The sequence below is a fragment of the Conger conger genome, chromosome 4, assembly GCF_963514075.1.
Source record: "Conger conger chromosome 4, fConCon1.1, whole genome shotgun sequence".
Lineage (NCBI taxonomy): Eukaryota > Metazoa > Chordata > Actinopteri > Anguilliformes > Congridae > Conger > Conger conger.
The window spans coordinates 12,424,968-12,448,678 of NC_083763.1; the positions used below are offsets into that span (position 1 = coordinate 12,424,968).

A 23,711-nucleotide genomic window follows, 5' to 3' on the forward strand; every position below is an offset into this window, starting at 1 on the left:
AGACCGTAACCACTATGCTACGGGCCACAGGTAACAGTCACAGCAGCAGTGTGGGGCAGTGGATCATGACGGTTCGGGGGGGGGGTCACAAGCGTAACCCCTAAAGTGGAGCTATGGTAGGGTTCTTAACCCGAACAGTTTCAGTAAACGGATTACACAGTAAATGGATTACATGCAAAAGATCATAACCTGTAAGTCACTCTGCTGAATGCTGAAACATAGCAAAGCGAAAAACATGAGGGGGGGGAGGGGGGGGTACCAACGTAACTAATGTAACTATAATTCCGGCACAATCTCTCAATGGTACCAATGTTGCCCCATATATTCATTCCTGTTACACTCTATACCCAGCAGCCCTATTTCTGTTGCAATAAAACCAGCTGATTTGAAATCCATCCTTTGGTCTCAAACAACCTCCGGAGCTTTTTTTTATTTATCGGAAGACATACGCGGCTGCGATCGCTCGCACACTGATGCACGCACGCACACACACACACACACACACACGCACACACACACACACACTGGCGCGCACACACACACACACACACACTCTGACGCACGCACGCACGCACGCACGCACGCACGCACGCACGCACGCACGCACGCACGCACGCACGCACGCACGCACGCACGCACGCACGCACGCACGCACGCACGCACGCACACACACACACACACACACACACTGATGCACGCACGCACGCACGCATACACACACTGACGCACGCACACACACACACTGACGCACACACACGCACGCACACACACACACTGATGCACGCACGCACGCATACACACACTGACGCACGCACACACACACACTGATGCACGCACGCACGCACGCATACACACACTGACGCACGCACACACACACACTGATGCACGCACGCACGCATACACACACTGACGCACGCGCGCACACACACACTGATGCACGCACGCACGCACGCACGCACACACACACACACACACTGACGCACGCACACACACACTGACGCACGCACGCCTGCCACTTACGCTTCGCCTAATCACGCTCTCACCTCCAGCCCGCATCCGAGTTTCCACGGCAACCGCCCTTCCTTTGTGACGCGCTGCCCGAGACCAGCCCGGGGGCTGCGGGCCCTGCGATTGGCTACAAGCAGCCCGGAGGAGCGGGCCTGTGATAGGCTGCGAGCTGCCCGGAGGTGCGACGAGACGCTTTCAAAAAACGACACTTTGATGGAGTTTTAGTACCTCCCCCCCCCCCCCCCTCCGCCTCCAGACCTCTCCCGTTGTCATTTTTATCCTGATTTATGTGTTCCCTTATCTGTTTATGCATTTCGAGAGCAGCGACTGTTCCGGATGCTTCCGCCGGGCCCCCCCCGGGACCGCCTGCAGTACGTTCCCTTCAAACAGCTGAACACAGCGCTTTACACGGGCTCCGTCTGCAGAGCGTCCCCGAATATCAACAACGGGGCGCACGGCGTGCTCCCAATACCCACACCCAGCCGCCGTCTGATCCGGGGGCCGCCTTCCTCGCTCGGAAGGGGGTTAAACCGTTTCGGTCTCCGTGGAGAGCCGGCGCGCGGTCTTTCCCCGGCAGATACCGCGCCGAACGGCTGCGAACGGCGATGCGTTTAATGATTAAGGCGCCGGAACAAACGCAACACGGGTAACGCAACATCGCGGCACAGGGGGCAACGCGGAACGTTGTTCTCGCGAAATGTTTTGTCGATGTCGTAACATTCTTGCAACACCGCGGCAGCATTGCGAGAACGTTTTGTTGGCTGGGGAATAGCTAGGGAATTAGGCGAGTAGGACGGTGCGTAACCTCAACTACCCGAGTAAAATATCCAGCTGTATACATCAGACCTGGGTCAATTACGTAATTGTTTTCGATTCAAATACTTTTCTGTACTCGTATGTCCGCAGTAGTCACCCAGGACGCCCCTAGGTCCCCACTAGTCACTGTGGACATCGATCTTGCCTGGTGCAGTTGAGCCAACCAAGAGGACCAGGAGGCCGGGTTTGGCACTTTTTGAGAGCATTTCATAGGTTCCAATGCACCAGACAAACGTAGAAAAGTATTTGAATCCAATCACGTATTTGACCCAGGACCGTACGTTTCAGAAAAGGATATCGTGTACGTTGCTCTAGATAAAAGCATCTGCGGAAATAAAAAAAAATAAAAAAATCTATTCCGAGGCTTCTGTAATGGAAAAAATCACACCTCTTACGACCGATATCACATTATAACTGGAGAGCGGCCCTCATGCATGCCACTGTCTGATTTAACAAAAGGTTACATTTTAGTTAGCCGCCGCGTGGCCATCCCTGTCATTATAACGCCGGAGAGAAGATGGCAGGCGATAATCAGCCCGCCCTCCCGACGGCGTGCGTGGGAACCGCCATCCCGCCGCGCCGGCGCGGGGACGGGGGAACGAGGCCGCGGCGTCGCCCGACACGCAATTACGAGCAGAGAGCTCCTCGCCCGACCGCCGGCCCCGCCACGCCGACGGGCACGGCCGTAGTCACGGTAACGGGGTAGTAAGGTCGCCGCGGCACCCAGCCACCCCCCCCACCACCCCCCCCAACCTCTCGGGCCCCGCCCCGCCCCTTGCACAGCTCGCCGGGGCCCAGAACAAGGCCCTCCTCATCCCCCTCATAATTGCGTGGTGAATATTTAATACTTCCACTTCAGCAATAATGGAACGGCAAATTACCGCGAGGCCTCGGCAGGGCTAAAAATACGGCGCGCGTTTCGGCGCTGAAATATTGATGAATGTGAGGATAATACTAATATTTAGTCTTTTTTTTTTTTTCTCTTTCTCTCTCTCCCTTTCTTCCCAGGCTGAGGGAGTATGAAGAGGCAGCGGTCTGAAGCTGCTGCAGCATTCGCACAATCAGCGCTGTTCTGCTTCAGGCACAGCGCAGACCCGCTTTCTAACGCGCAGGCGACCGACGTCTCGCTAACCGCTCGCTTTTCAAAAGAGCGTTAAAAATCACGAGACGCTACGATACGAATACACGTACTCACCTCATGAAGGACAAAAACTAAACGACAGAAAACCGAAACCTTCACTACGGCCTACCCTTAAATCGAAACACTGAGAGGAGACAGCCGAATCTCACCGACATGCCAACTCCAGCCCCTCGATTCCTTGCCACGGAGCTCTCCATACCACCATCCCACCTCTATCCACCAACCCCGCTTCCTGGGCAGCCTGTAGCCTAATGGCACATGACTGGGACCTGGATGGTTGGTGGTCAAAGGTCTCTGTTGTAACCATAATAAGAGCAGTGCAGCTGGTGGGGCCCCTAACCCCAAATTGCACCTGGGTGGATTGCCCTCTGCTTAGTCTAATCAACTGCAAGTTGCTTGGGATAACTGTGATGCAATTCTGAATGAACAGGAGGTAAGGCAGAGGGAAGGTGGGGCACTGTCCACGCCTCCTTATTCAAAAACCCCTCAGAGAATAATAGCTTTTCCCCTGTGAGGAGAGAGGACATATGCTAAATGTTTTATAAACTTCCCGTTATAGCTGGAAGCCCTAGCGGCTGCTTCCCTTGTCTCTGGGTGTCAGGCTGGAGAGCTCAGGCCACATGAGCCCTTGCATTAGCAGCCTTAAAGGTACAATAGGTAATTTCGGACTTCTAACGGACAAATAACTTGAAACCACAACACTGTTCAACCCACCCCCTTCTCTGTGAACGCGCTGACATTGAAACGCCATTGGCTATGGCAATTAGAACCAATTTTCAACCAATGAGCTTGGGTTATAGTACAGCTGCAGGTATAGAGTGCCGGCCCGTCAACTGCATATTTAAAAACCCGAATTTAAGAACTATAAACACAGGCAGTGGGTGAGTCAACATGTCAGTGAGCCTTTTTCAATGATAGGAAAGGATTTACAATGGTCTTGTAACAATGTTTTATCAAAGAAATCTTACCAATTGTACCTTTAAGTAACATACTTTACTTCACCTGCATGACTAAAATCTCAGGGACACAGGCGATAGAAGCAATAACTATTTTTAAACAGAGACGTTAATGAATGTGGTCCATGGAAATGTCCCACAATGCAAATCTATGCGATGAAGATAAAATGCTAAAGGAAGGGAGATTTCCCAGGGTGCTATAGAAGCATGAAGTCGACGTGAAAACGGACAACATGGGGCACGTTTGCACGAGACTCCTTAACCAGACTTCCAGCTGAACTTCTCAGGGACTAACCTGAGATAAGAGACGGTGGAGCACACTGGGCTCAGAGAGATGCACTATGGGTCTTAACGCTTAATGTTGGGCCCTTCAGCAAGGCCCTTAACCCTGCATTGCTCCAGGGGAGGATTGTCTCCTGCTTAGTCTAAAATCAACAGTAAGTCGCTCTGGATAAGAGCTTCTGCCAAATGCCATTAATGTAATGTAATGCAATGTTGGACTGACTTTTCAATGTCAAACATTATTGGTATTTGGCAGATGCTCTTATCCAGAGCGACATACAGTTGATTAGACTAAGCAGGAGACAATCCTCCCCTGGAGCAATGCAGGGTTAAGGGCCTTGCTCTAGGGCCCAGCGGCTGTGCGGATCTTATTGTGGCTACACTGGGATTCGTTCCGGTGGAGTTGAATAAAGAACAGAATCATAATTCACCGTCTCAATCGTTACTTGATAAATAGGTTATAGGCCAGTAGCACTGTTGTGTGAAAGCAGTATCGCGCTGTTTTCATACAAGTCTTTCAGCACACCTTGCGGCCTTGTGCCCATGACTGAACCACAGCCGCGCTGATATACAGTACGTCAGTATATCATATGACATCGCTTAGCCAGCTCTGCAGAGATTCACTTTGCAGAAAGCAGGAACGCATGGCTAGGGGAGACGACAGCGTTAGCTACCTGTGGTACTGTGCTTGAAGGAACTGGAACTCATCCTTGATTCGGTCGCAGGAGTCGGAGGTGGTGAATTTCAGCTGCTGGGACGAAGCCTGGGGGGGAAGAAAACAAAAAAATAATTGAAATGCCGTCATTCACAAAACTCGACAGGAGAATCCAGGTCCAGAAAGAAAAAGGAAAAAGCCCAGTATTTTTGTTCCAGTCACCCAATTAGTACAACACTTCAGCTAGAAGGTAGGAATAATGAGTGAAATCAGCTGGCTTTGTGGGTGGAAGAAACACATGGCAGTTTACTTTCGGACTCTTGGACCGTTCACCTCTGTACGGTATACAGCACTTGCACTGCTTACGATGCATATAGTGTTGGTATTCTAATGTTAATATGCCTATAAGAGATAAATCCAGCATACGAATATGAGCAATGCGGTTTCTGAGGTACTCTAAAAGTTCTATCCATGCCATGTAATCCCCTTCTCTTGTTTAAGCTAGCCCACTGGTGCAGAGGGGAAGCATACTTTTTATTCAAAAAATGACCCAATAACCTAGTATAAAGCAGCAATAATGCCACATGAGAATACACTGAAAACATTTATAAATATGACACAAGCTTGAGCAAAATACTATTTATGGATCCAATCAAGTTTCTTCTTTAGCGCCATTAACCCTTTAGGTTACAAATATGCGATTAGAATGTTCTCAACTGAGCATTCTAATGCAGATGTAACATTCTAGAATACACTTTTGAAAAAAAAAAAAAAAAACCTCAAAACATCTCCATTGAAACTGATATAAATGATATTTTTGCCCACTTAAGCATGCAGCATAACCGCTTCTTTTTCTCAGTAAATTACACAACATGGAACCATATCCAACAGTTCTGTACATATTGTACAACGGGCACACTAAAGCATAACTGTTCCTCAGGACCAGTTACTATGTTTGCAAATTTCCATAAAAGCAACATGTAAGCCCTTGTCTAGCGGAAAGAATTTTTTTGGGGGGGGTGGGGGGCATGGAAGAATTAAGAGTGCGTTTCAGGCCCGACTCCACACATTAGCCGGCTGAGTGATGCGTAATGGCGGGTGAAGTAGTGCTCTGAGAGAGGCCGGGCCCTGACACCTCCAGCGCTCACAGCGCACAGCGCAGAGGAGGTGAGGTGACACTCGCGCAGAGGAGCGGTGGAGGACAGCATCCGTCAGAAGGCCGACGCTCTTAGAGGGGGCGATACTGACACCGGCGCAGCTGAAAGTGCGGCTGAGAGATGTTCCCTCCTGCAGCTCAGAGGAAACCGCAGACACACCGAGCGCTCGCGTGTGTGTGTGTGTGTGTGTGTGTGTGTGTGTATGGGTATGGGTAACACGCCTATGTGGGGAGAGGGCTCGGAGCACACACAGGTACGCAAGCACACACACACACACACACACAGGCAGGCAAGCGCACACACAGACACACCACATAAACACAAACACACAGACAGATGCACAGACACACACAGACACACACAGACACACACAGACACACACAGACACACACAGACACACACAGACACACACACACAGCATAAACACAAACACAAACACACAGACAGATGCACACACACAGACACGCAGAGACACACACAGACACACACAGACACACACACAGACACACACAGACACACACACAGACACACACACAGACACACAGACACACACAGAGACACACAGAGACACACAGAGACACACACAGAGACACACACACACAGACACACACACACACACACACACACACACACACACAGACACACACACACACACTGCAATGCGCAGCCAGCTGAGCTCTAAACGTTGGAGAGATAAAACATCTCGTGATGCGATTACGCGCGGCTCCGATTGGCCACAGGAAGCGGGGCGCGTGCCAGCAGAGGGGCTCAGACTGGAGGTAATAAAAAGGAAGCGTTTGGCATCCGGCGCTGGCTGCATTCCGCGCGGCTAAACCCCTGGAGTTACCGCCGCGGCGCTCTCTCTCTCTCCGCGGCCGCCAGACAAAAGCCGGCGCGGGGAAATGTTTAAAATACCGCAGGTTCCACCGCCGACAGCCTCAGGTGGCTGAGACAATGGCGGCTTTCAGACCCGGCCGCCGCCTGGATCCAGGCGTCGACGCCGCACTCCAGAATCAGAACGCAGTGAAGGGGAACGCGCAGGCTGAGCCAAAATGGCGGTGGTTCTCCACCGCCTCAACTTCAGGATGTTTTCTTGATTATTATTATTTATTTTTTCTCCTGAAATTAAGATCCACACTGGGAAGTCACTCGGGGAATCTCTTGAATATGTCGTAACCGGTTTGCGGTCTGATTAGCATCAGTGTGCAACTGGGAGGACGGTGTCAGGGCTGTGGGGAATATCGGCCGGGGCAGTGAGAGATGAGCAGCCTTCAGGAGCGGGTCTCTGACAGAGGGGCAGTGAGAGATGAGCAGCCTTCAGGAACAGTGAGAGAGGAGCAGCCTTTAGGAGCAGTGAGAGAGGAGCAGCCTTCAGGAGCAGATCTCTGACAGGAGCAGTGAGAGAAGGGGCGCTTTCAGGAGCGGGTCTCTCCTCAGTGTGTCAGGCTGCTGTCAGCACCTCCTCATGCAGAGAAATCAACTGACAGCGAGGCGTCATTCCTACAGAGAGACACTGAAGTCTGAGCATGCAGACACACACACACACACACACGCACGCACGCTCTATCTCTTTCTCTCTCACACTCACACACACACACACACACACACACACACACACACACACACACACACACACACACACACACACACACACACACACACACACACACACACACACACACACACACACACACACACACACACACACACACACCTCAGAAGCAGCCCGTTCCAAAATATAGGACAGCCCTAATTCAATTGGGCTTCAGCCCTTTGAGATGCAATTAAAGCATTAAAGCGCTGTGCGCTGGTGGGCTGATTGAGAGCGTCTTCACTGCCTAAACGGGATTCATCATCTCCCCAAATTACACCCCCTGGAAGAAATAATCAGCATTTACAGTCCAAGTCAATTCCTCTAAAAGCGTAATGTCTTTATCTTAAATGCAGAGCGCGAAGATGGAACTGTTCCGGATCTTTCCCTAAGTTTAGGACTACGGAGGAGAGAGGAATCTGATCTGAATACAGGACACACTCACACACTCACACTCACACACAGTCTCATGCGCACACTCACGAACACACCCATGCACAGAGTCCAACACACACTCTCACTCTCACTCTCACTCGCACATACTGAAATGTACACACACACACATACATAAACACACTCTCACGCACATGAACACACACAGACACACACACATATCCAAACACTTACACACTCTCACATGCATGCACACACACACACACACACACACACACACACACACACACACACACACACTCTCACTCGCACATACTGAAATGTACACACACACACACACACATACATAAACACACTCTCACGCACATGAACACACACAGACACACACACACATACTCAAACACTTACACACTCTCGCACGCACACACGCACACACACACTGAAATGTACACACACACACATACATAAACACACTCTCACGCACATGAACACACACAGACACACACACATATCCAAACACTTACACACTCTCACATGCATGCACACACACACACACACACACACACACACACACACACACTAAGGGCTGAATAAACACCCAATCTACAGCCTGTATGCATCAACAGCAGTCAGGCAGTGTCATCACCCCAGACAGCTACAGACCACAAATATCAGAACGGAACAGGGGCTCGTAACACCACACCTTATCGTTGCCACAGCGTCAACACTCTCTGCGACTCTTCATTTGCAAGACCTGCTATAACTGTTTGCCTAACACGCCAGATCAACGCATCTGCAGATCAGCAAACCGTGACAAATAAAACACTCCGCATTCCGGGGCTCGAGAGGATTGGCGCGAAGGTACAAATGAAAACACGATCTGAGAAACGATAGCATTTAGCATTTACATCAGCATTGCAGCACAGCGCATTCACTCAGTCAGTTAGCAGCTGCTCCCACCCGGAGCCCGGCAGAGGCAACACCTCCATACAAGCGCTCGTGTTAGCACCATCAACAGCGCGACCTTTGCCGTGTTTATGCGCGCGAGAAGCACGCGGTCACGTTCTCTGCACCGTTTCAGAATGCGAACTCGCTTTTACCCAGGCGCGGGAGCAGTGGTGCGGCAAAGAGGGAACACTCTCGGGAGAAAGGGTTCCTCTTTGGATTCTGCAGAGGAACCCTATCTGGTAGGGTTCTTCATCAGGCAAAATGGTTGGGAACTTTCACACTCTCATGGTAGAGGGATCCCTTATAAACAAGCTGAGACTGAAGTTATAGGACACATAGACGAGGGAAACGGATCTTACGGGGGACGTTTTTGAAGGGCAGGGACTGATGTCAAATGAGAATGCAACATCGATTGGAAGGGAAAGGGAAAACTGACAGTCATTTGATGGACAAACACGCCACGCCCGCTGGTGCACAACGACGCAAAATCTAAAGGCAAATAATCATTTTCCAGGAAGTGGAGGGGAAAGTGCTACTCTAACTTCTGTTTCAGCTTGTCTGAGGACCTACAAAAGGTTCCTCTAAGGAGCCAAGAAACCCTTCGTTTGTGAGAGTGTGGGGAGCTGGCTCTCTAACAAAGAGGTTGCAGGTTCAACTCCCAGTAGGGTGTTGGGTGCTGTGGCGCTGTGACAGACTTAATCTACACGGCGTTAAAAGACCCAGCTGTGAAACGCACTGCATTTAAAAACTGTAAACTGTGCGAGGCGCTTTGCATAAGAGCGTGCGCTGAATGCAAATACGTTTGAATACTCCAAACTTTGAATCGCTTCGACAGCGAAGACCAGCTCATTTCTTTAAACCGCACTCCTGGCGCGCTTTTTGCCACTTCCGACAGCCACTAGCGCTGCGCGGCGTCGCGAAAAAAAACCCTGCGCGCTACCAGCGAAACCTCAATCTGTCAACAGTCCTGAACAACGCTCGCATTCAATTTTGGGAGGCCGCTCAGACTCACAAAGGAGCGTAATTGTTTATTGGCGCATTACGAGAGGAAGGGAAGAAAGGGACGGATCGAGCGTGCGGGAGAGAATGGCGGTTAAAACGTGCGCGCCCGACGGAGGAGAGGCGGGAATGGCGGTTAAAACGTGCGCGCCTGACGGAGGAGAGGCGGGAATGGCGGCTAAACGTGCGCGCCTGACGGAGGAGACGCAGGAATGGCGGTAAAAACGTGCGCGTCCGACGGAGGAGAGGCAGGAATGGCGGTTAAAACGTGCGCGTCCGACGGAGGAGAGGCAGGAATGGCGGTTAAAACGTGCGCGCCTGACGGAGGAGAGGCAGGAATGGCGGTTAAAACGTGCGCGCCTGACGGAGGAGACGCAGGAATGGCGGTAAAAACGTGCGCGTCCGACGGAGGAGAGGCAGGAATGGCGGTTAAAACGTGCGCGCCTGACGGAGGAGAGGCAGGAATGGCGGTTAAAACGTGCGCGCCTGACGGAGGAGACGCAGGAATGGCGGTTAAAACGTGCGCGCCCGACGGAGGGGAGGCAGGAATGGCGGTTAAAACGTGCGCGCCTGACGGAGGAGAGGCAGGAATGGCGGTTGAAACGTACGCGCCCGACGGAGGAGAGGCGGGAATGGCGGTTGAAACGTGCGCGCCCGACGGAGGGGAGGCAGGAATGGCGGCTAAAACGTGCGCGCCCGACGGAGGAGAGGCAGGAATGGCGGTAAAAACGTGCGCGCCTGACGGAGGAGAGGCAGGAATGGTGGTAAAAACGTGCGCGTCCGACGGAGGAGAGGCAGGAATGGCGGTTAAAACGTGCGCGCCTGACGGAGGAGAGGCGGGAATGGCGGTTAAAATGCGGAGCGGGAGCGGGGAAGATGAATGGCGCAGTTACGGCGTAGGTGATCCGCGAGGAGCAGGTGCATCGGCGTCCCGGAAGGGAAACTAATCCCGCGTACGCATCATTACCTCGCCCGCATTAGAGCCCCCTCTACGGGAATCCCCCGTCCAATCAAGAGCTGGGCACCAACAGCACACCTAATCACCACAGAGCAGAGCTACTGTAACCACAACTGCACATTACAATACAATATAATACTAACCCACAAACACACAACAACCAAACCTAATCACCACAGAGCAGAGCTACTGTAACCATGACTACACATTACAATACTAACCCACAAACACACAACAACCAAACCTATACATCACAGAGCAGAGCTACTGTATCCACAACTACACATTACAATACTAACCCACAAACACACAACCAAACCAAATCACCACAGAGCAGAGCTACTGTATCCACAACTACACATTACAATACTAACCCACAAACACACAACCAAACCTAATCACCACAGAGCAGTGCTACTGTATCCACAACTGCACACAAAATGGCATCAGATCAGAAGTCCTTATTTTACAGATTCAGTGAAAGTATGGCTAAATGGCCAGCAGTGCTCGGGCTGAGAGGGCCTGGCTCCTGGACGTTGGGGCGGGGCTTCACAGCACAGACAGGAACTCTAATCCTGTTTGGGGCGGGAGGCTGAATTTGATTATTATCTCCAGGGGCAGACCACAGCTTAGCCCCTAGCTCCACCCACCCACCTACACACACACACACACACACAGCTCAGTTCTCCCCTCCTGCTCCACGTGCACACACACATAAGGCTGAGTTCTCTCCTCCTTCCCCACACCCACACCCACTCGTAAGGCTGAGTTCCCCCTCCTGCTTGGCACACAGAGCTCATTTGACCTTGTTAAGACGCTTTAAAGGGGATTATTGCACTTTGATCACTCCTACAGAAGTGTCCTCACAAAAACTCTGCACAGCTTACACACACACACACACACCACACACACCACACACACCACACACACCACACACACACACACACACACACACACACACACACACACACAGGAAAGCGGTTAATAAGTCCTGAGGGGGACGGGGGGGGGGGGGGGGGGAGGTGGGGGGGTGAGGGAGATTAAAAAGTGCGAGGTGGAGGTGATTGTGGGAATGATTGATGGAGTGTTGTTAAAAGCAGGGCGATTTCTCACCGGGGGCTTTAAAGAAAGAGGGAGATGATTATTTCTCCATCTAAAAACAAATGACTGAGACAGGCGGGGGACAGCGGGCGGAGTGGGCCCGGCGGCGGCCCGGCGGAGCGCCGTTAGCTCTTTAACGCGGATAAACGGCTCGCTCGGGGCGGGCCGAATTAAACCCGTCTCTCTGGCGAGCCGCTCTCTGGCTGAGGGGGCTGGCGGGCGGTGCCGAGGGCCCGGCTCGGCGGGGCGGAGGTTCTGCGGTGTGACCCACGCGGTTCTGCTGGGTCTCGGGCCGGGCCTGGGGCTCGGCAATCAGGCTCCTGTCCCCCCCCGTCCCCTCCCCCCTCTGTTCCAGCCCAGCGCTCTGCTCTTAGGCACCGTTTCCCTGGCAGATACCGCAGCTGCTGAATACTGATGCTGCCAACACACACACACACACACACACACACACACACTCTCTCTCTCTCTCTCTCTCTCTCCCTCACAGACACACACACACACACACACACACACACACACACACACTCTCTCTCTCTCTCTCTCTCTCCCTCACAGACACAGACACACACACACCCCGAATCCCCACATATGCACACACAACCCAGAACAAGTACACAGCCATGTTCCAAAACACCCAGGTGGACAGACAGACAAAGCAGATGTAAAGGTACATCATCGGATGCTTATACAAACTCCACCCCTTTTCAGACAAGAAAAAAAAAGTATGTTCAGCCAAAATGGACTCAATATTGTTCTTCCTGTACGTTATACTTAGGCCACTTAGTAACACTTATTTTCCAGTTTTGTAAGTTGTTCTGGATAAGAGCAGTGCTAAGTGAAATGTGCCGTAATGGTTTTCTATAATTGTGTAATGACAGACTTGGCCCTCGAAAAAGGAACGAAGAATCGGGCCTGGAACACCCACTTTCAAGTGGAATTCAGAGATGAAAATGGAAAACAATTTTCATCTCCTCCAAAAATGGGAAATGACAGGTTAGAGTCCCCAGTGGTTTTGCCCAGAAAACGAGGTACCAAATGTATCCAGAGGTTCACTCTCAGTGTAATATACCGTGTTAACACCACACAAAAAAGCTTTCTACAGCCTAAAGTATGTGCTTAGAATGTTCTGAACTGAACAGAACATTAGAACGTTCACTCACTCACTCATGAAATTATATGTAGGTTTTATTTAATGACATATTACTAGAACATGTTGGTGTTCTAGAACTTCATTGCTTACAATTACCGGTAGTGATAGTGACATCAGCATTAGAATGCGCAGTTCAGAACATTCCAAACACATACAAGTGATCTCACACCTAGAAGGATAAAAAAACTAAACAAAAAAAAAAACCACTAGAGCATTATGGCATATTTACAATTTATCAAATGACATAATTGTAATGGAACTGGTCCCAACCTTGTGGGGGCATTACAAGAAACATGTTATATCAGCAGCTACCTGTCTGTTTGACTTGTAAAAATCTCCACCCTGGTACAGTACTGCATGTACCCTAGGTATGAAGAACGAAAACACTTGCCAACGCTTTTTAAACAAAAGGGCTCTCTAAATTTGAATTCTCACCCTGCTTGAGCCTGAAGGTAGTTAACAAAACAAACAGCTGCTTTAAAAATGACTGCACAAAAAGCATCCGTTTCATGCTACGTGTCAGCGGTTGGCAAAAACGACACAATTCTCATTTTAATTGTTAATGTTGCGTTTCTTAGCTAAATTAAATCTCCATAAGCATATCTTAGTCCACTCACATGAAAAATGATCATCAGCTTGATTGTATTATTTTCTCATAAATATACTCGTTCCGATTTTATAAATAATTTAAAGGGGAAATAAATGACGGGTGGCTTGTTCCCCAGGATGGTGATTAGTAGGATGTTCCGGGCACAAAGAAACCCAGAGGCCTCTAAATGAGCCGAGTTATAAAATGGCCGCTCCACACCAGCCGCGGGAGGTCGCACCACAGCACCTCTCGGATCTTCCCCTTTCTCTGTGTGCCGATGGATAATGATGAGATGTAGAACTCCTGAAAATTTGAGCTTGGTTCTCGGTTTTGTTTTGCTGGTAGAGCCATTTTAAATTCACCGGGAGCTGCAATGGAAAAAAACGTCACGGCACGAAATGCGATACTTGGGGAGATATCTGGCCCTAGAATCTTTTTTTTTTTTTTTACCACTTGGGGACAAACGTTTGAGGGACCGTATCTCCAAAAGTAAACATATTTGTGAATTATAGATTGTGAAAGAGTCCTCTAAGAGCACTGGGTACTTTTGTTTATTATAAAGTAAATAAATAAACAAATAAAATTGTGAGAAAAGGGGTTAAAATAAAATGAACCCTAATAGGGGGTGGGCGAATAGCTAAATGCTCAGAATTGACAGTTTTTCTACCCAATCCTACAAGGAGTGGAATTATGGCTGTTTACCTTGTCCTTTCCCAACTGGCAGTAGAAATCAGACGTCTGGGCACACCTGCGTGCCCACAATGATACTCATGAATAAATACAGTGCGCTCCATAATCTTTGGTACAAAGACCCATCATTTATGGATTTGACTCTGTACTCCACAATTTGAGATGTGTAATAAAAATGTTTTGTTTCTGACAAGTGCACATTGTCAGATTTCATTGACGGGCACTTTCAACATGTAGAAATTACAGCAGTGTTGATACATACCCCCCCTTAATTTCAGGGAACCATAATCTTTGGGACACCGCAATGTTATGTAAATGAGAGTAGCCATGCTGAGTATTTTGCATATCCTTTGCATGCAATGACTGCTTGAAGTCTGCGATTCATGGACATCGCCAGTATCTGGGTGTTTCTCGAGTGATGCTCTGCCAGGCCTGTACTGCAGCCATCTTTAGCTCATGCTTGTTTTGGGGGCTAGCCCCCTTAGGTTCGCTCTTCAGCATTCAGAAAGGCATGCTCAATTGGGTTCAGATCGGGTGATTGACTTGGCCACTCAAGAATTGAGTATTTTTTAGCTTTGGGAGGAAAAACTCCTTTGTTGCTTTAGCAGTATGTTTGGGATCATTGTCCTGCTGTAAATGAACCGCTGGGTTTCGAGGCTATCGCTTTTACTTGAGAACACAGGATGCATCGGTACACTTCAGAATTCATTTTGCTACTACCATCAGCAGTTATGTCATCAGTGAAGGTCAGTGAGCCAGTACCACACGCCCAAGCCAAAGCTCCCTCTCCACTGTGTTTCACAGAAGCTTTGGATCTAGAGCATTACATTTTACATTACATTAACGGCACTTGGCAGATGCTCTTATCCAGAGCGACGTACAGTTGATTAGACTAAGCAGGAGACAATCCTCCGCTGGAGCAATGCAGGGTTAAGGGCATGCTCAAGGGCCCAACGGCTGTGTGGATCTTATTGTGGATACACCGAGGATCGAACCACCGACCTTGCGGGTCCCAGTTAGGTACCTTAACCACTACGCTACAGACTACAGGCAGTTCCTTTTCTCCGCCATACCTTGCCCTTGCCATCACTCTGATACAAGTTCATCTTCATCTCACCTGTCCACAAGACCTTTTTCCAGAACTGTGGTTGCTCTTTTAACTACTTCTTGGCAAACTGTAACCTGGCCATCCTGTTTTTGTGGCTAACCAGTGGTTTCCATCTAGCCTCTGTTCATGAAGTCTTCTGCAAACAGTGGTCAGTGGTCAATGTCTCTAACCGTTTTATTCCTGTTTCTCAGGGTCATAATGGCTTCTTTGCCTCATTGGCACAACTTTGGTCCTCATTTTGACCCTCAACAGCAATAATAGTTTCCAAAGGTGAGGAAACTCTTATACCTGCATTAAAGAGGCAATTAGACAGAGCTGAGCAATTAGTCTTCTGTAAAGCCATGTGTCCCAAACATTATGGTGCCCTGAAATGGGGGAGACTATGTATAAACATTGCTGTAATATCTACATGGTGAAACCAAAATGTATGAAAATACACTTTAAAAAAATCTTGATTGTGCACTTTAACTACATGTTAATTGTGTGATTCCAAAACTAAAATGTTTGTCCCAAACATTATGGAGGGTACTAGATCCCTGAAACCTCACACCATTAAGAACCCAACAAGCACAAAAAAGGGGAATTTGCTTCTCCAGCAACCACTCTACTACCATGACAGCACCATAAAGCCCCTCATGATCAAAATGTGTCTGCATCCCACCACTCTTAAGCAGGGAAAGCAAAATGGCTCTAAACCCTTCCCTGTATAAAATGTACCGTTTGCAATTCATTGCCTCTCAACAGGGCACCAGACACCGAGGTTTTAAGCTGTGCATCACATCTCACTGCGTGCGTGAGACAGAATCCTTCCCAGTTCTGATGGTGCGCGTTCCCCATTCTGCTTCATGTTTGTAATGTTTGAAAAAGCATGTTTTAAATATGAATTGCTTTTCAGTAAATATTAATTGCTCTTGGGCAAATCCTTAAGAGCATCATATGAAGCTAAATACGATTAATCTTTTAAAACTAAAAACCAGCACCACAGAATTCCCTGAACGGCACTTGTGATAGAAAATTATATTTGCGATACCACCTTGTTATGTTCTTAAGTCAGTTTTTTTGCTTTTCAAAAACACTTAAATATACAATAAGCCATAACCCCCTCGAGGGAGTAACCTTTCGGCTAGAATATCTGCGTATCATTTGTAAAAACATCAGGTAATGCAAGAATCGTTTAGCGAGCGGTTAGCCTTTTGTTCTCTTTCCATTAATAGCTCACTGTAAGAACAGGGCTAGTTGTGTCGACCGCTCGATAAAAAAACAAAACAAACGTTTACATTTTCTAAGAAAAAAGAAAAAGAAAAAAAAGGACCATTCTTTTTCTTTTGCTTGTGTGACCGTACATACATACATTCATGTACAGCAGCCTCACCGACCCTGGGCCATGAGCAGAACATGGCGGGTCTTTAACTAAGAGCTCAAGTGTTTCTGCTGTTCATTTCCCACTCCCGTGGACTCCGCCTCTTTTCCCGGTTCTTCCTCCACGTTCCCCCAGCTGCAGCCAGAGTTCCTCTCCCTGTATTTCTGGGATTCATAATACTTTATGAATGTGACATCTCTGGACCCTTAATCTGAATGCATTTGAGATAGTGTGTGTTCATGTGTGAGTGTGTACACACACATGTTTGTGTGGTGTTTGTGAGAGGTAATGTGTGTGTGTGTGTGTGTGTGTGTACATGTACATTTGTGTGCGTTTGTGTGTTCATTGTGTATGCATGTTCTAGTATGTGCGTGTGTATTGAGTGCACACGTGAGTGTGTGTGTGTGTGCATTGCATGCGTGTGCGTTCGTGTTTGTGTATGCTTGCAAGTGACTGTGTGCACGTGAGTATGTGTATTGTGTGTGTGTGTGTGTGTGTCTGCGCACAGGCTTCTGCAATAGAGAACAGCGGGAGTTCCTGGCAGTTCTTTGGCCTCCCACTGTCAGAAATCAATTTGAGCGACCCGCTACAAAAATCAATATCACCTGTGACCTGCCAGAGCCCCCACCCCCCCCACCCCACACCGCACCCCCCCCACCCCACCCCACCCCACCCCTACAGAGCGCGCTGATTGTCATGCAAACGAGCAGCCGTGCCCTTAATGACAGAGACAGCTGCTGGGCGCCCTGTGTCAAGAGCGCCTTTCAATTTGTTCCCTCTGAAACAAAAAGAGAGGAGAAGACCCAGGAGGCTGTGTGTGTGTGTGTGTGTGTGTGTGTGTGTGTGTGTGGCAGCATGTCTGTGTGTGTCTCTGCATGGGAGTGTGTGAGAGGCAGGGTGTCTGCATGTGTGTGTGCGCGCGCGAACATGTCTGACTGTGTGGTGACTGTGTGCGTGTGCCGCGTGTGTGTGCCGTGTGTGTGTGCCGTGTGTGTGTGCGCGAACATGTCTCTGATTGCTTGCATGTATGCTGCGTGACTGTGTGCATGCCGTGTGTCTTCGTGACTGTATGTGTGTGTGTGTGTGTGTGTGTGTGTGCGTGCTTCGTGACTGCGTGTGTGCGTGCCTGCATGACTGCGCTGACAGTGATGAAGTGTGTCTGTGCGCATCATTATTATTAAATCCGGGAGCGTGACAATTTGGCGATTAGAATGAAATGTGAATGTGTGCATCATTATTACGGCAATGAAGTGTGCTGGCGGGAAGGGAAAAAAAAAAAAACAGAGGACTGACAGTATCTTTGTAATTGTGTGTGTGAGAGGGAGAGAGAAAGAGTGTGCGTGTGAGAGGGGGAGAGAGTGTGTGTGTGTGTGTGTGTGTGTGTGTGTGAGAGAGGAAGAGAGAAAGAGTGTGCGTGTGAGAGGGGGAGAGAGTGTGTGTGTGTGTGTGTGTGTGAGAGAGGGAGAGAGAAAGAGTCTGCGTGTGAGAGGGGGAGAGAGTGTGCGTGTGAGAGAGGGAGAGAGAAAGAGAGTGTGTGTGTGTGTGTGTGTGTGTGTGTGAGAGAGGGAGAGAGAAAGAGTGTGGGCGTGTGTGTGTGTGTATAGACACACACACACGCGCACACAAGAGATGCGTACAATGAGCATTGTCTTAACAGACAACAAATGTATCGGAGCACTGCGTGTGTGTGTGTGTGTGTGTGTGTGTGGCTGGGCATTTATACAGATAAAAGGAAATGCTCATTGTGTGCATCTCAACAGACTGAAAAGCACTGCAGCCCTCTGAATACAACTGGGTGCGTGTGTGCATTTATATATTTGAAAGGAAATGCTCATTGTATGCAACTGAATAGACAACAAACGCACTGTTTCTTCGAGTACAGCCATGTGGGTGTGTATGCGCTTGTATGTGAGAGTGGGTGTGTTTGTGTGTCATGTGTTTCTGTGTGTCTGTGAGAGAAAAGGTGTGTGTGGTGTGTGTGTGTGTGTGTGTGTGTGTGTGTGTGTGTGTGTGTGTGTGTGTGTGTGTATGTGTGTGCGTGTGTGTGTGAGCGTGTCGTTTTTGTGTGTGCGTGTGTGTATGTATGTGTGTGTGTGTGTGTGTGTGTGTGTGTGTGTGTGTGTGTGTGTGTGCATGCATGCGTGTCTGAGGAAGTCAGAGGGGGGGGGGGGAGTTTGTTTAGCAGGAGAGGCGAGGGACGGGGGGGGATTAACCTTTCCCCAGCTGGGGGCTTCTCCACAAAGGCTGGGGGCTGTGCTGTTAATTCAAGGGGGCTTTAATAATGCCTACCCCCCTCCACTACAGCACACCCAGGAGGAAGTACAGAACAGAGACAGACCAGAAGAGTGTGTGTGTGGCCTGGTGCCAGGGGAAAACACACAGCCCTCCCCCCTCAGCCGCACACCCCCGTCCCCGTCCCCGTCCCCCTCTCCTGCCCGCACCCTTCCCAAAATATTATTCTAATTGATCCTAAAAAAAAAAAGTTAAACTCCAAATGTTCATGTGTTAAGATCCCCAGATTACGGTGGATTTGGGATTTCTAGCTAATACCACAGGAGGCTGTGCTTGTAGAGAAGAACATGGGAGGACGAAGCGGCCTGGTGTGTGTGTGTGTGTGTGTGTGCGGAGGTCAATCGTCCATCGGTTAATCAATCTAACGAGAATAAATTAAAGGGTCTGACGAGCGATCCGGACAAGAGTTAATGATCAAAGTATAACGCCGCTAAATCGGTTGTGCAAATACAGGTCGCGACGAGGTCAGCATTTAAATGCAAACCGCTTTCGTTTAGACATCGGCAAGGGAGCGAATCATGTGAGGTCCGAATTACGGGACCACATCACGCAAGTAAAGTCCAACTGACTTGGGCGTCCGATTCATCCTTACCCAGAGTCGTCAACCCATTATACGGACCCGCACAAATCAGCCAATATGTTTCAGACGGGGGGGTTTGCATTATTATAAATATCGAGGAGAGCTGAAGGTGTGCAAATTCATCACCAAAGTCTCAGGCCCAGCTGAGCTGCAGTAAGAGAAGTCGAGAGGGATTGAAAGCTCTGGGATGGGTATTACATAGTAATGCGATGAACCGGATCCACTTCATGCTTTACCAAGATTATGAAGGTCTTCCATAACCCAGTTAAGAGCGAGGAAGGAGTCTTAGCCTGGCTGTATAATCGTACAACAGGGAATCAAAGATGTGCATGAAATAAAGTAAAGGATTAAGGTGTGGAATACTTCAGGTTATTTACCCACAAATATTTTAATACCAGCCAGGATAATAATGGATAATTCCTTTCCTCCACAGCCAGACCCCCCAATTTCTATCACTCAAATCTTTAGACTTCCACATCTTTCCGACTGCCCCTTAACCCTTCAGAAGAGCAGGTAGTTCGGAATTTCCAAATTAGTGTTCTAGAACTCAATTGTGTTCAATTGCCAGTAGCGATTGTTACATCAGCATTAGAATGCTCAGTTAAGAGCGTTCTAATCACATACATGTGACCTCACACCTTAAAGGGTTAACAACCTGCCTTCCTCTCCGGATACAGACGAGGGGGGGGCGGAAGGGGGTGTTGAGAGAGAGCTGCTTACACTTTAAGGGGCAAGCAAACCACCGTGGCTCAGGAAAAGCAATGGCACTAAATCCATAATCCCCCCTGCCCCAGTTTAATCCTGTGTCTGGGTCTTATTACTCCAATGAAGTGGCATAAGGGAATTTAATTGGATTAGAGCGCAGTGGGGCGGGATCCTACAGGGGCCCACCCTGCTAAAGAGGCGTAGTAAAGCGCACCTGGAACGGACGAGGGGAGCTACCTCCACCCCAACCCCACCTGCCACCACAGAACCCTACCTCCGAAAGAGAGCGGCTGCATTCAAAATGGCACACTTGCCGAACCACTCGTACTACATTTCAACTGAAATCAGCCTGAAGTTTAGTACGAGTAGCACGCTAGCATGCGGTTTCGAAAGCAGCCAGGGCGTGTAAGGGGGCGGGGCTGAGGATGTGGGGAGAGGGGCCAATTCCATTCCAATTCAGTTCAGGAAATGAACTGAAATTCCATTCGCAAATTGAAACAAATTCTATGGGGATTATTTCTTTTTTTTTAAAATCTTTTTTTCTTTTTTATGAACGAGTTGAATTTCAATTTATTTCCTGAACTGACTGAACTGAACCCCCTCCAGTTCTGCCGAAAGCTCGAGAGGCGCAGGATCAGATGGAAGGGGCTTCTGAGACTCAGCTGAGACTGTCATACAATTATAAGCCTCTTTGTCTGACTGTTCTTCGTGAGGTTTCTTCGCGGTGATCCTACGGAAACGTGTGCCGTTTTTCGGACGAGCACAGCCGAAGGCCCGGCGCGCTGTGTCAACAACAGCCCGAAGACATTTAAACTCCACACTTCCATAACAACACCGCGGCAACGGCCCACAGCCAAGGACCCCCGGCGAGCTCCATAGCAACAAAACTGTCCTTTTTCTTGATGCCAGCATGTGCTCCATTTTGATTTTTGATTTTCTTTTTTCCCCCCCAGGAACTGCGCTCAGACACAGGCGCCCAAGCTCCAAATGATCTGAGACAGGCCGATATGGATACGCCATCTGACTAGCGAGGCTCAGAGCTGGTCGGGTGGTTGGCACACTGTTTTACCACAGTGCCTAAACGCACTACATGGGCACACAGGTCTCTTTGTTATTCTCATTTGCTTCTGATCCCCTGACCCACCCACCCACCCCCGCCCTCAAGGGTTTTCATTAATGTTCACCAACTGGCTCAGAAATGTGTGATTTCACCAGAATGCACTTCTCCGTTCACAGTTCTCCCCCCCCCCCAAAAAAACATTAATTCTTTAACCCTTTGAAGAATAGGTTTACGGGGGAAAAAAATCTCTCTCAAATTCTAGGCCAGTGTGTTCTAGAACTCTATTGCTTTCAATTACCACAAGTGGCTGTGACATCAGCATTAGAATGCTCAGTTTAGAACATTCAGACCACATGTTTCTGACGTTACACCTTAAAGGGTTAAAGACGGCAGAGAGCAAGGCCTTTTGGAATATTTTTTAATCAATTTCCAAAACAGTGGGGGGTCCTAAGATTTCCAAGGACATTTGTTTGCCACATAATGTTACCATTTGCAAAGAGCAAATTTGCCCAGAGCTAGCTAGCTAGTACACCACTGCCTTTCAGGCACATTAACTACCCACAAACTGCAACTGATGGGACTTTTCCTGTATATCCCTGCATAGGGCATCTATACGACAAATCCTGTCCATTTGAACAGAATCATTGCTAAATATCTTTTTATGACCCGATAAAGGCAAAAGCTGAGAAAAATAAAAAGCAAATATTTAATTGTGCAAAGGAAAAAGTGACAAAAAGAAAAATGCAGCAAACATTCCAGTTAAGAAACGCTTCCTCCATGCTTTTATTTTTGTCTTTTGTTTTTTTACTGCCGCTGCTGAAAATTAGCACTTTTTTCTTTCCTCTTGCCTTTGCATCTTTCCTCGCTTGGAGTGTTTTTATATATATACACTCACTTTATTAGGAACACCAGTACACCTACTTATTCATGCCATTATATAATCGGCCAATCGTGCGGCAGCAGTGCAATGCATAAAATCATGCAGTTGTAGGTCAGGAGCTTCAGTTAATGTTCACATTAGCCATCAGAATGGGGGGGGGGGAAAGGTGATCCAAGTGACTTTGACTGTGGAATGACTGTTGGTGCCAGACAGGGTGGTTTGAGAATCTCAGAAACTGCTGATCTCTTGGGATATTCACTCACAACAGTTTCTAGAGTTTGCAGAGAATGGTGTGAAAAACAAAAAGCATCCAGTGAGCAGCAGTTCAGCGGGCAGCAACGCCTTGTTACTGAGAGACGTCAGAGGAGAAGGGCCAGACTGGTAAAAGCTGACAGGAAGGTGACAGTAACGTAAATAACCACATATTACAACAGTGGTAGCTGAAGACTGTTTCTGAATACACAATGTGTCAACCTCTTAAGTGGATAGGCTACAGCAGAAGACTTAAGTCTAAAAAATAAGTAATAAAAACTTAATAAAGTGTTCACTGAGTGTAGATCATTTTCAGTGCTGAACAGCAGTTCTCTGAAACAGTAGCTTTTTTCCCTTGATTGATTTATTAAGGGGACTGGAAATATAACTATGTGGTTACCTTCCAGAAGGAGTGCAGACAACAGCACATCCTGTCTATAATGTTTAATATTCATTTGAACTGAATGAATTTGGGAGCCCACTTCTTTTAGAGAGGTTTATAATTCATTCAACACCTCCGAATTCATCAGGGCTCCAAAACAGCTCCACCATCTGCATTCTGAGTAAAGAGAGGCACATCCTAATTCTAATGCTGTATGTGAGAGAGACCTTCAGGTTTTAACACTCAATAATCCCAATTTACCTGATCTAACTTACAGACCTCCACCACTGCCACCTCTGTACTAGTTACACAAGAGCTCTGGGAAAAACAGGGTTAGAGTTAGTGCACTAGTACTTTAATGACTGCACGACTTTATAGTACTGGATCCACTGCCACCCAAATGCCAAAACGGTTTTGTAGCTGGTTCCCCAACAAAACCCAATCATAGAGCTTGACATTTGCTTCACCATAAGACTAGGGTCAATTCTATTTCCATTCAGTCAATGGTGCACATTAACAGAAATTCAATTCATGAACTGCAAAAATGGCCGTAATGCACGGAGGATTTTTTTTTTGATGTATTGAATTTCTATCCATTTCATGGAATTGACCCCACTGACTGCAATCATAGTTCCTCTTGACTTCTAAAATGGAAATC

The 23,711-nt window shown here is 48.4% G+C and overlaps 1 protein-coding gene across 2 annotated transcripts in view; it reads right to left on the reverse strand.

Moving 5' to 3' along the window:
* Positions 1 to 23,711, reverse strand: part of LOC133127608 (TLE family member 5-like) — a 34,710-nt gene that overhangs the window by 7,788 nt on the left and 3,211 nt on the right. For both annotated transcript variants that reach the window (XM_061240624.1, XM_061240625.1), the window contains exon 2: positions 4,878 to 4,966. In XM_061240624.1, coding sequence (XP_061096608.1) covers positions 4,878 to 4,966 — 89 coding nt within the window. The remainder of the gene's footprint in view (positions 1 to 4,877; positions 4,967 to 23,711) is intronic.